General features: G+C 45.0%; 1 protein-coding gene across 1 annotated transcript in view; it reads left to right on the top strand.

The window, feature by feature from the left end:
- Positions 1-14165, top strand: part of LOC115023606 (ATP-binding cassette sub-family A member 1) — a 148416-nt gene that overhangs the window by 29942 nt on the left and 104309 nt on the right. The window contains 9 exon segments of the mRNA XM_075074151.1: positions 2794-2923; positions 5769-5831; positions 5833-5863; positions 6010-6151; positions 6286-6413; positions 8515-8642; positions 9358-9555; positions 12923-13009; positions 13114-13303. Of these exon segments, the coding sequence (XP_074930252.1) occupies positions 2858-2923; positions 5769-5831; positions 5833-5863; positions 6010-6151; positions 6286-6413; positions 8515-8642; positions 9358-9555; positions 12923-13009; positions 13114-13303 (1033 nt within the window). The 5' untranslated portion in view covers positions 2794-2857.

The raw sequence follows: 14165 nt of genomic DNA, 5'->3' as shown, positions 1-14165 counted from the left end.
CACACACACACACACACACACACACACACCAACCATCTTTTACAGACGCATCTCTCTTCTCAGATACCAACTCGTGCACACACATTTGATGTATGGCTTGATTATATTTTTAGAGATGTTGTTTACCCTTCATGCTTGATGTGAGTTTCGAGTGGAGGTGGTACCAAGCTGTCCTTCACTTGCACATTACATGTTTAGAAAGACCAGGCTCGAGGGCTGAGCGAGCCATTGCAGCACATACTCAATTATACAAGCATTTGATGGAGTCGAGCATTCATGCGTACACCAGGCCTCTTTGTGAAGACCCAGGCCATTTCACCCTCGTACAGTTCCATAACAACCGTCTCCTTCCACAGATATGGAAAGTAAGCCACGCTGTGAAGACGAATAGTGAGCAGGCCACTACCAGAGGAACTGTGGAGGAGGGTGTGTGATGATGCTACAGCAAGCTCCATGTTAGAGTGGCACTCGATGTCTAACGCTGGATGTAATCGCAAGATTTAACGCAGTTAAAAATAAACAACCGTACAAGTTGGCGTTGCCATTAAAATGTACTACTTCTTACATCTTAGCTTGTAAAGCACTTTGAAGTGCTGATGAAAAAAGTTTGATTTATTGATTGACAGAGTTGGTGAAAACAGCTGTAGTCGATTTAAAGTGACTTCCTGTTGCCAGCAGGTGGCGCTATCACTATCGCGATTATTTCTGGGACAAGATATTGTCCAATAATCTTCAATCGTGACCGGCCGAGTTATGTCTCCAGTGTTCTCCAACAGATCAGTGGACTGCTTGGAGCGTCCATTAGAGCCTCAACCTTCCCATGACAGGAGATAAAACATCCATGAAGTAGCAGTAAATAATGTAAACTCACAGAGGGGAGATGGAACCGGTGCAGAAAGAAGAAATGGAGCGTTAAAAGGTGGCACATCTCTCAGGACTGCCCTTGGGCTAAAAAGCCCATCCCCATATGACCCTCCGCGTGCACACGCCACATCCTCCGCAGAGCATGAGCTGAAGTGCTCTGCAACATGCACACCGCTCTGCATATCCACCATTAATAAACATATTCTTTAATGTTTACGAAAATGTACTTTTGTTTGTAGTCAAACTTTCACTCACACAATAATCAATGAAAATAATCTAATAAAGTCTTTTGAGTTAATTATGTAGTTTAGCAAACAACACATTTGTTTGCAGGTTAGTTCAGGATACGTGAAGTGTTAGTCATGTTTGTTACTATGTCATAAATACAGTCAAGAGATTAAAGAATTCAGAATGTGTGGATGCTGCATTTCCAAGTTTCATGACAATCAGACCTGTAGCTGTTCTGCAGACAGGCAGGCAGACAGGCAGGCAGGGAGACAGGCAGGCAGACAGACAGGCAGACAGGCAGACAGACAGACACACAGGCATTCAGGCAGACAGACGTGGAGACAGACAGGCAGACACACAGGCAGGCAGACAGACAGACATGGAGACAGGCAGACAGACAGGCAGACACACAGGCAGGCAGACAGACAGACAGACACACAGGCATTCAGGCAGACAGACGTGGAGACAGGCAGACAGACAGGCAGGCAGACAGACAGGCAGACACACAGGCAGGCAGACAGACAGACAGGCAGGCAGGCAGACAGGCAGACAGACAGACACACAGACACACAGGCAGGCAGACAGACACACAGACAGACAGACACACAGGCAGGCAGGCAGGCAGACACACAGACACACAGACACACAGACACACAGACAGACAGACAGACAGACACACAGGCAGACAGACAGACACACAGGCAGGCAGGCAGGCAGACACACAGACACACAGACACACAGACACACAGACAGACAGACAGACAGACACACAGGCAGACAGACAGACACACAGGCAGGCAGGCAGGCAGACACACAGACACACAGGCAGGCAGACAAGCATACAGACAGACAGACAGACGTGCAGACAGACAGACAGAACCTCCTCGTCAGAGTTCGTAATCGTTGTTGCTGTTTTTCCATTTCCTTGTATTTTCTTGATCGACTGTATTTTGATTTATCACAAATGTATATTTTTCATATTCAAAGTATGTCACAGTGTTTGCGATGGATTAGACCCAACGACCTGTAATTATTTAACAAAACGTATATTATCGGTAAAGGATGAGCAGATTAAATATATTAATAATACAGACATCACATGAGTGTATATGAATGATCTCACCCATGTATCTACAGAGGACACTTTACTAGAAGGCATTAAAGTGTAAATAGTCTCACTTGTATAATTAGACGTCCTAACTGTAGCACTGAATGAAGTGTAGTCAAAGCAGAGACTGCCAGTTCTTAATAAAGGTCATACTTGATGTCGCAGTGTAAAAACGCCACGGCAGATCTATTTGTTTATTATCTGTGTAATCAGAGTTCAGTGCCTCGTAAAAGCTGCAATAAATATTTTACAACTGTCTGTGGTCCACATGAAGCGTGAGGGAAGTTTGAGTCTCTGTTCTGGTCACCAAGAAGAAGAAGAAGAAGTGAGGAGAAGGTGCAGCACAGTGGATTAATGACACCTGAAGATGAACAGAGGTTTGTGTTTTGACCTGATAGTTTGATGTGCAGTACATAAAGTAAGCACAGACAGCTCGCCGCACGTGAGACTCGGAGCGTCGGTGATAATAATTCTTAGAACAGGTGCTGCACTGTAAGCCCCTACGGCCTGGGGAAGTGAATGATTAGTGGGACTCCCCCAAGATGCATTGCTCCTCTGTATTAAAACCAAACTCTGCCTTTTATTCCCTGCAGGGTTTATTAAGTGGGCCAGTTGCCATAGCGACGCTTTGGCAGGATATAGCCAGGATCAGCTGTAATGGGTCTCCTGACGCAGTTCACTCTGCTGCTGTGGAAGAACTTCACTCTCCGGAAGAGACAAAAGGTACGCTTCTGCAAATCAACGTATATCTGGGCTACATTTGGTCAGCGGGGCTGTGAAGGACGACTAAGTTATTCATGAGCGGGCGAGGTGATGGGAGGGATTTACTACAAACAGGCTCCTATAGGAGTAAGACACTTTAACTCTCCCACTAGAGAACAAGAACAATCTTACCTTAATGCCCACCAATTCCAAGTGTCACCTTCAATTTTAGGAGATCTATCTCTCGTGCACGTGGAGTCACATGAGCTGCAGCTCCAGCAAGAGGGTCTGAGGAGCTGAGAGGGATGACGAGTTCTGTTTGAAGGGCAAATACTCTTTCTGACTCTTCTTACGAACTCCACATCCTCAGCAATGTTAGCCACAGGTATAAAGTTATTATCACTTACTGTCGCACCTGACACTATCTCAGCAACTTCTTCCTGCTTCCTCATCTTACAGCTCAGAAAACTGAAACTTCGAGTGGCTGCCATGTTTCTAATGTAAACAATGAACCTGAAGACATGCTAACATGTTGGCACCTGTGATCTCCACCTCTCATAAGCCCCACTGCCACATCCTCCTGTGCACCTGTAAAATGTCCTGAATAAATACAAATGCTCTGATTCTAAATGATTTACAGACATTGCCTTTATATGAATGCTGTTGAGGCGACAGTCTAGTTCCTGTAACCGGGTCATGACTTCCTCCTCCTGTAACAGACACCCGCCTACACATGATCAGCCGGTGATATACGACGGGCTTTATCGCCTCTGATGTCGTCACACTGGCCAAGAGGTCACATGCGGAGGGAAGATGCGTCGCAGCTGCATTTCAAGGGTCACAACAAGTTGTCACGGATTCTAGTTATCTTTATGAGTCACTTCGAGGCGGATGCAGCTACAAAGAGCCGCAGTGTGTGCTCTGATTTACACGTCGCATCCACCCACTTGTTTTTTTGGGGGTTCGAGGAAAGAACAAAAGACACCTTCATCAAAGTTCATACCGTCGAGGAATAACTCGAGGCATCGAGTGATTTTACAACTTTGTGTCTGGGAAAAATGCCCCTTGTTAATTTAATCAACCAGCAGAAAGACCGGGGGGGGGGGGGGGGGAGAGAGAGACACGTGCGCCTCCTCTCCCCAGAATATGTGCGCCGCTGGTTTGTGCTTAGAAAGTGAAATATTTGGCCAATGTCAACATGAAATATTGGTATTAGACTAAACCAGTGGGAGTTAGCAAGGACAATGGTGCTTGTAGAGGTTAATGAGCAATTATACGAATGCCTCACCAAGCATTTTAAGATTTTATAACTGGCATGAAACTGATTTTATGGTCCAGTATTTCACATAATTTCAGAGGAGGAGATTATCTGTTCACAAAGAAGCTGGTGTCCGATGGCAAATGCCCGGGGAGCCAGACGATGAGCAAGTCCCCATGAGCTCTGTGTTCCTTCACCGTCCTTTCTGTGGAATACATTATGATAATCACACACACACACACACACACACACACACACACACACACACACACACACACACACTGCAGGGAATTAAAGGACTGAAATTCTATCTGGTTTCTTTGAAATATTTGCGATGGGATTTTCTGCAGTTTTCTCATCTCTAATGCATTAACAAAGTTAGAAAACTGCTTCACTTTATTCCTGTACACCAAATATTAATTTGTGCGGTTGCCATGGTGCCGTGGCATCATGAAGCAATATGTATGATTGTATTTCCCTCACCTGCGCCTGCAGTTTGATGACAACAGCCTCAGCGTATATGTTTCCTGGTATTATTTGTGCTAATGTGCGTCATCAGTCTGAACACGTTGCTGCAGCGGGAGCTTTGCAGCTGATTCTCCTCAGCAGGTCGCTCCACCAGAGTTGAGAGGCATGAGCGTGGAGGCAGACCGGGTCAGCCCAGGTTAGTGGAGAGGGGCTCGAGGTGAGTGTAGCACCGGTGGGGGGGTGTTGTTGAGCGATGGTGTGTCTGGGGACACGTAAAAGCCTGGATGGCAGAGTCTGCCGGGTTGAAAAGTCAAAGCAGGATGAGCTGCAGCGTTGTCCTCCGCTGCTGAATATTACTTCTAGCTGAATTATGAAATCTATCGTCATACAAATGTTGCTTGTCCCTCAGAGGAGCGCGTTACCTTGACTTGTGTATAAAGAACCTGCACCACTGGAGCGTTTCCACAGGGACGACAATGGTACAAAAATAAGCATTTAATCAGAGATACGTTTAAAACCTCAAACTCTAAGGTCTTGTACTTTGTCTGGAGAATATTCCTCAAGGCCAACGGAGAGAAAAGAGGAGAAACAACCCAGTGAAGAATTTAAGCCCTGAGGTCATCAATGTGTGCTTTGTGGTCTCTTCCCCCGTCCCCTGAGAAGGAATCACATGTCTCATGTCTCACGTGTCAAATGAGGCGCTACCTGCAGACAGGTATGGAAGTGGTTGGTACTCTTCATCCAGAAGAGGATTACATGTGTGGAGGAGGTGACTCTATTGTAAAGTGCTGGAGTAAGAACATGTGAACTCTGGCATGTGCAGCAGCCCCGGGTCCTTTCAGTCAATCAATAACTGTAAACATACCCTTTAATACACTCACCTTCACCGTGTATTTATTAGTTGTTTACATTTTCCAAGTAAACAATGAATACATAATGGAATCCAAAGGAAAGAGTAAACGCAGAACCCCCGCGCAGGTTCACTCCGGCTGCACTGCAGGGTGCCGTGATAATGTGCAATGAGAATATCATGGAAATCTCTGCAGAAACTATTTGAACCTACGAGAAAACTATGCAAATGACGTGAGCATGATATGTTCCACAGACGTGCTTCATAAACAAATGTTGTCCTGTGTGCAGGTGCGGCTGGTGGTGGAAGTGATCTGGCCTCTGTTCCTCTTCTTCATACTGGTGGGGGTGCGGCTCCACCAATAAGCCCATTTTTAAAGGCCAATGTGAGTACAAGTGCATCTGTATACTGGAAGTCTTGTAAAGCTGCAGAACAACTCCTCAGCGTGTGTGTGTGTGTGTTTCCATGATACAATGTTGATCCAGAAAGAACACATAACATACTGTCAGTCTTTCCCTTCTGTTCCTGGAGGCCACTACCCGAACAAAGCCATGCCATCGGCCGGCGTGCTGCCCTGGCTTCAAGGTATGATTTGTAACATCGACAATCCCTGTTTGAACTATCCGACGCCGGGGGAAACACCAGGCCAAGTCAACAACTTCAACAACTCCATGTACGTACCGGATGTGCCCTTCTGTCTTCAAAGACATTGTACATGAGGATGAAACAGAATATGTTGCTTGTGCTTTCAGATTTTATCCAAGACGTAACATTTCTGATCTTTTTTTTGACTTTGTGGTAAACAAGAATCGCTGGCTTGTTGATCGAGCTGCAGAACCTCCTGGTGAACAAATCTATTCTCAGCAAGGCTCAGCTGCTGGCGGACGACCTCGAGCAGTGGGATTCAGTCCTGTCGCAGTCCAGCCCTGGTGGGGGTAAGACATTCAAAGTGTGCACTGACCTTACAATGATCTTTCATTATCAAACACGTCATCGGAGTTGGACGTTCTTGATGTACACGTTTCATTGCCACTGAGTAATGGTTTTAAAAAGTGATAGGTATAGAAAATACTCGGCCTCAGCAACAATCACTCTGTTACGTCTTTGTTAAGTACTCTCCATCAAGGAAAGTATCCCCTTCATGTGGATGACAAGTTGGAGGATTTGTTATTCCCCTTTATCCCTCAAAAACAATGGCGCGTGATTATTTATGATGCAATTTGCCTTGCAGACTGACAGATCGTTTGTCTTGATAAGTTGCTGCTTTGCATTAGGCTCATTTAGCCTGATGATATTCAGATTTTCATACGCCACCTAATTTGCAAAAAGACAAAGGCGGGGGGGGGAGACTGCTGTTCAACAAACGGCTCGTGGGCCATTTGCATTTTGGGGTCGCTGGCTTGTAATATACAAGATTAAATCCATCAGAGATCTAAGCATGGGCATAATTAATGGGATTGGCTGTCGGAGGCGATAGCACTAAAGGTCATTAACAAGAATGGGGAACGGAGTACTATCAAAAGACTGGCATGGCAAAGGTGATCATGTTGTCCTCTTTTTGTTTTTACCAAAGGTTGATTAAAAGACTGAGAAGGTCACTTCCATCAGAGAGGCAGCGGCGTTCACAGCCCCGAGCATGTTCGTCCCCACGCGGTCTGACCCGGCGCTCCCGCAGGCCTCATGGGCCATGACAATGTGTTTAGCATGAATCATGAGATAAAGAGTATAAACAGGGCGTCAAACTGCATAATTAATCCCAAACAATACCGGACGGTTGTTATTTTCACAAAACATTTATCTTAATTGAACCTTGAATAACCCGCTTCAAGTCACTCCCTCCCCACATCTTGATCATTCGCTGACTTGCATGTATTACACTTGCAAAAGGGCTAATTTAATTAAATGATGCAACCCCTTCATCATCTCAACAGCACGTGCTGGAGTCTCGGGGAGCAGGAAACGCAGGCTGAATAGATGCAGACACTGAAGTGTCTTCAGTGGGGAAACAATGAGCAGTCGACTACATGTGGGCAGCTAATCAGGAGAAAATGGCTGTTTAACAATCTGCTACATGTTTAGCAACAAATTGTCTCCTCTCATTCAACTCAAGTGTTCAACCCCTCCTCGCATCGATGAAGGATTTAATCGTCATGTAGAGAAAGCATCATTTAAACTCTGAGACTGTAAAGAACCAAACGTATCGGGACGCTGTCAATAATTCAGAAGAAGGTTTCTTTCAGTGAGGATAACTTTAAACTCAGCAGCTGCACTGCAGTGATGTTGAAGACATGGACTTTAGCTTTAACCTTTTCAATTCAACACCAGAATAAATCCTCCAGTGTTGCTGCCGTCCTATTAGTTACACAGACAGCCGCTGCTGGAGGTGTCCATTAAGGGAAACGTCTCGCACATGTTTCTGCATGCACCCATATTTGTGAACAGTAGTGTGGAGGACGGACAAAGAAGGGAGGCAGAGACAGAACGGCTGCAGGGTTGGCTGTAAAATATCTGCAGTGCAGATGGCGAGCGAGGAGGATTTATGGCTAAAATGTCGCGTTGCTGCTCGTCAGACAACACGGAACTTCTGACTGTTAACAATCTCTGAAAGTTATCTTCTCTGCGCCAAAGTTATTCTGCTAAATGTTACAAATGCCACATAGTTCCTGTGGCAGAAGCGTAATACGCAAACACGTCAGTGCTGTAGAGCAAAGCACAGCGAACACATGTTTATACAACAACAACAAGCGTTGTCAATAAGCTCTCAAAGCTGCACAGAAACATCAGTTTGTCACGGTCGGCCATGTTTTTTGTTTACGTTTGGCGTCGTGCGCCTGGATTGCTTTGACCTCCGAGTTTGACTTGAACTCCACTCGGGTTAGAAGTGACTTAAACTTCCCTTTAGGTTTCCATCTCTCACCCAGAGGTCAGCGTCTCACACACACACACCATCACGTACGCTGCTGTGTTTGCGTGTGTGTCCCTGTTGTTGCTGTGCATCCATTGCAAAAGTAACAATCCTCCATCTTTATGTTTCAGCTCAACCAGTGATCCTGAGGAATATTCTCCGAGACAATGAAACTTTCTCTGCTCATCTGGAAGAGAACTTGTCGGTTCCGCCGTCAGTGGTCCAAAGCCTCATGAATGCGGAGATTAAACTCGATCCAGTGAGTATCATGTCTCTTCCCAGTCTCTGATAAGAATCCCGGCTGCTTTGAAACATGATTTTCCACCTCCCCCTGTAAATAAAATAATTTACCAAAATGTTCAAAAGACCAAATGTGCCAAGAGAGTTATGCTTGAGCATTTAAAATGTAAAATGTCCTGGCTAAGAACTGCCTGCCTGTGGGACTCCTTGTCTTGACAGTCATAATCAAAGCAAACTCCAGCATTTGCTTGATAAAAAGTCGTTTGATGCTGGCTTCAGTAGGTAATTTGGAATGAAATGAACTCGCAACAGCAATAAGAGTGTCTTGTCTCTAAATGCTCCCCAATTGATACCGTGGTATGTACCAAGTGATATCAGACGAGCTGCAGGAAGGTAATTATGTTTCACTGACATTGACAAGGATGCTTAAATACAATGTGCACTGATTAAAAGATCCCTGCGGTGTGTGAGCCAGTCTGATGGCTACAGAGAAGTTCCTCGTGTGTATGTGTGTGTGTGTTTGTGTCACATGTTTACTCATATTGCTGAAGTACAGTATGTTGTTTAGAAGGTTATTTAAAACAAATAAGGCTTGATTAAAAATGAAAACGCTGCCTTATATCTGTTGAAATGTGATTCAGCAAACGATCTGCCCGAAGGACACATGAATAAATATGATCATGTAAAGTTCTCTTGTTTGTCAACATGTACCAAAGTTTGTATTCATTGTTCAGATGATGGGCATCCTGAGGCCAGGCAGCCTGCAGAGCATCCTGTGTGAGGGGGCAGATCTGGATCAGTATATCCAATTTAGCAGCCCAGCTGAAAAGGTGGCTTTCCAAAATGTCAGCTGCTCCCGCGATCCACAGCAGCTGATTAACGCCCAGCAAGTTCTGCTGCGAAACCTGGACGAGAGGAAAGTTCTTTCTAAGGTGAGCTTCTCTCGCTGACGCCCGCAAACACCAATCTCACCACTTGTCTGAAGACTAGAAGGAGTTTTGCAATGTGAGTCTAGAGTCTTGCTTGGCCTGTAGCATCCTCACTGATGAAAGGTGCTGATGGTGGTATTGAAAAGGAAGATTGTAGCTCGAAGAAGCTATCGTTAGCATCACTATTAGCTAGAAATAGCACAGATCACCATTAGCTAAATTAGCACACATTAAACTAGCTTCAGACCAAAAGTTACAAACTTCAAACATTCTGCACATAACACATCCAAATTGTACATGAATAACTCACAGACAAATAGTCTCCAAGGCTCAAGCATCACAGACACAAACACAGTTTACATAGCGTCTCTGCTGTGTTGATCTCCATACTCCATTTACAAAGATCCTCGCAAAGCAGTAAGCGCTCACTCTGACACGCCCCCAGCAAACCAACAAACTAATGAGCGCTCACTCTGAGCCAGAAAACATGTCCCAACTCTATAAACATAGAAATAGGCAGCACAGTTGTGTTCTATGAATTCCTGCAGAGTCCTCAGCTCCTGAGTTCGTCCTTCAATCGCACACACGAGTCCAGTTAATGTTCACACTCACAGCAACAAGTGCAGGTTCTGAACTGCTGAGCAGACAACTGTAAAACAGAGTTCAGCTATTGTACCTATTGTTGCCTGAGTTGACGCTGAGTTCTTAAATTATTGGGATATAGTGAAACGCTAACTTAGAGTTGGTGGTTTGTGTGTTGTTGAGCCTCCTCGTAGTGTTTCCCATGTTGGAGTTTTGAGAGATGAGAGAAAGTAAACATGACTGCACAAGGTAACTCTCAGCATGAATAGTGTATGAATCACATCCTGTAAGATGAAACTCCACAGCTTAATCCAGTTGAAAGGTATTTAGGGAACAGTATGTGTTCTAACGATAAGTCTCACATGGTTTGCAGTAAATTGAATTGAAAGACAATGATTTTCTGTGGCAGCCAATTGAGTAACCAAAAAAGTTAAACATTCTGCTTGTCTGGCTCTGTGACTTGGAGAGATGAAGAAATAGCTTTTAAAGTTAAAACTTGCTAATGCAACACCTACAGGCAGCGTGTTGTAATGCTTGGGTCCCATCGGGGCCACGCTTTGCAACGTGTCCTTGTCACGTGCACCTCTGTGTCTTCACTGATTTTACTAGAATGCATGAATCAGGAGGGAATTATTTATTAGAACCAATGTTTTGTTGAGTTCTTTTAAATCTCAGAGTTCCCGTTGGGATGATGAAAGCCGGCACTTTTCTTTGAGTTTATCTTTGAGAGGAAATATATGGGACAGCAAATCCAATAAATAAGTGATAAGGCAGGAAGTTGGTAGGAGAGAGCATTTGAACAATTTAAGCCCACAGGCATTTCCAGACAAGGGGAAAAAAAATAAAGCCCACACAAGATATGGTGGGAGGCTGTTCAGCGCCGCCAGCAAATGGATAGAAAAGAACATCAAGATTTCACACTTAAAGCTTGACGCCGCTGAATGATTGTGATAGTGACAGCAACATAAAGAAAGGGACAAGAGAAGAAGTCTGGTGAGTGGCACAGACTCATTCAGATGGGACTTCCGCACCTTCGTTTGTGGAAGTCATTTCAGAAAACAAAACAAGGAGGTCATTCACATGTCACAGTCTTTACTCTCTGCTGCAGCTCATCACATTACTGTAGCATTCATAATATTTATGGTTACATCCTAAATGAATGAAGAATCAATGACCAGGCTGCAGGTAATGCATTGTTTCTTCTGAGCCGCTTCATGTCTCCGGACCTTCTGCACCTCTTCATCTCTCCGGACCTTCTGAACCTCTTCATCTCTCTGGACCTTCTGAACCTCTTCATCTCTCTGGACCTTCTGCACCTCTTCATCTCTCTGGACCTTCTGCACCTCTTCATCTCTCCGGACCTTCTGAACCTCTTCATCTCTCTGGACCTTCTGAACCTCTTCATCTCTCTGGACCTTCTGAACCTCTTCATCTCTCTGGACCTTCTGAACCTCTTCATCTCTCTGGACCTTCTGAACCTCTTCATGTCTCTGGACCTTCTGAATCTCTTCATGTCTCTGGACCTTCTGAACCTCTTCATGTCTCTGGACCTTCTGAACCTCTTCATCTCTCTGGACCTTCTGAACCTCTTCATCTCTCTGGACCTTCTGAACCTCTTCATCTCTCAGGACCTTCTGAACCTCTTAATCTCTCTGGACCTTCTGAACCTCTTCATCTCTCTGGATCTTCTGAACCTCTTCATCTCTCTGGACCTTCTGAACCTCTTCATCTCTCTGGACCTTCTGAACCTCTTCATCTCTCAGGACCTTCTGAACCTCTTCATCTCTCCGGACCTTCTGAACCTCTTCATCTCTCCGGACCTTCTGAACCTCTTCATCTCTCCGGACCTTCTGAACCTCTTCATCTCTCAGGACCTTCTGAACCTCTTCATCTCTCCGGACCTTCTGAACCTCTTCATCTCTCCAGACCTTCTGCACCTCTTCATCTCTCCGGACCTTCTGAACCTCTTCATCTCTCCGGACCTTCTGAACCTCTTCATCTCTCTGGACCTTCTGAACCTCTTCATCTCTTTGGACCTTCTGAACCTCTTCATCTCTCTGGACCTTCTGAACCTCTTCATCTCTCCGGACCTTCTGCACCTCTTCATCTCTCTGGACCTTCTGAACCTCTTCATCTCTCTGGACCTTCTGAACCTCTTCATCTCTTTGGACCTTCTGAACCTCTTCATCTCTCTGGACCTTCTGAACCTCTTCATCTCTCCGGACCTTCTGCACCTCTTCATCTCTCTGGACCTTCTGAACCTCTTCATCTCTCTGGACCTTCTGAACCTCTTCCATATGTTTCCAAGCTTTGTCATTGGACTTCCTGAAAGACAACACAGCTCCTGGTTCAGCCCTTACTTGACACTTGATGCATGAGAATGACAACGATTAAAAGGGCACACCATTTAGTTCTGGTACTGTATACCTTCAGAATGTCACTGTGACACATGGCAACACTTGTCATGTTAATGCATGTTGTATTAACCGGTGCCACGGATAATGATGTTAAATGTCTAGGTGGAGATGCACACATTAGTGCGTGTGCTGGTTTCATGGTGTCTTCAGAGGAAAGGCTGATGTAGAGCTCAGGTGTGGACACCACAGGTGATCTCATGAAGTCTATAAACATAAATGAATGTAGAAATATCTGCTGCAACTGCAGCTCCTGGCTACACAGTACGGGAAATGGATTCAGGACATAGTTTGACTTTTATAGACTTGCAGACTTTTTCTGCCATTATTCTTTATACATTGGATTATTTATTGTTCTGTGTTTTCTCCTTCAGGTACCTTCAGCTTTGGATCTGAATGCAACAGAAACAGCCTCACTGTTGGGGAGAACCACTCAACATGCATTACCAGTGATAGAGGCGGTTAGTGTTGCTCCACCGGACAGGAATCCATATTTATTCTCCGTGATGATGTGGCTATTTTTCTGTATTTTCTAAATTCCTGACATTTACCTTCTTGTCTCCAGGCGGCCTGGCTGCAGAACTCCACCATCTTTAAAGCTGCTAGTTCTTTGGATTTCCGAGCTGACATGATGGGCAGTATCAATATGTTCCTGTGTGGAAAGCAGCCTGACATGAATATTAGCCGCAGCTCACGCTCGGCTCGACAGACGGATAACAAGGAGTCAGTCCCCATTACTGCAGGCAACAGTTCTGGTAAGTGTTGCACAAAACTTCCTTCAGAAAGCAACGTTGTCTCCCAGTTTGTCTTCATCGTGTGTCATTGTAGCGTTCCTGTACTCGATGTAGTCGTGGTAAACAACCATCGGTGCACCCAGAGAGCGCATTACGACCATTGCAGGTGATGAAAATGTTTCCAGGGGACGAGGTTTATATTCGGAGAACTAACACATTTAGGATATAAAACTTGAATTCAAGAAAGAAACTTGGAAATGTAGTGTTTTTTGTTTTTGTCAAGGAACCACACGGCTTCACTTTGCACAACCTCATCACACTCGCTCGTAAATGTTCCACTTTAATCTTAAAGAATTTCAAGTTTCTTTCTTGGAAATTTAACATTTTCGGAGGCCGGCAGCACAACTGTGGTGCATTTGGAAAAAGGAGAGAGACAGAAAAGACTTATGCTTGATGAGAAGGAGGGGATGAATCATGGCTCCTCTTATCAGTTTGGGCAGTTTTAGGGGTTAGATGGTTGATTATGGACGAGGCTAAAAGTGTTTTTCTTTATCAGATCAAGACACAGTTTCAATGCAAACCAAAGTATTCCCTGCTTATTTTCATGAATTGGTGTTGCATGCACACAGTGCAGTCAGCTGAGCAGGGTGCTCAGGATGTACTCGTGCACATGCAGGAGCAGGCACCTGTGACACAGTTGGCACCTGCTGGACACTAACCGGCTTTGATTAGGAATACATTATCGGCGGCTGTGTTGGGGGCTGGCACCAATCGTAGCCAATCAACTCTTCTCATTTCATATAAAAGCTGTGCTCTCACTCCCCTCCCCCTGACATAATGATGTTTTCTTAATGAAGAGAAAGTCCAGAGCAACTTATCCCTG

This window comes from Cottoperca gobio, chromosome 18, assembly GCF_900634415.1.
Source record: "Cottoperca gobio chromosome 18, fCotGob3.1, whole genome shotgun sequence".
NCBI classification, from domain to species: domain Eukaryota; kingdom Metazoa; phylum Chordata; class Actinopteri; order Perciformes; family Bovichtidae; genus Cottoperca; species Cottoperca gobio.
Note: the sequence above shows the minus strand (reverse complement) of the source record. Positions and strands in the feature narration are given on the sequence as shown.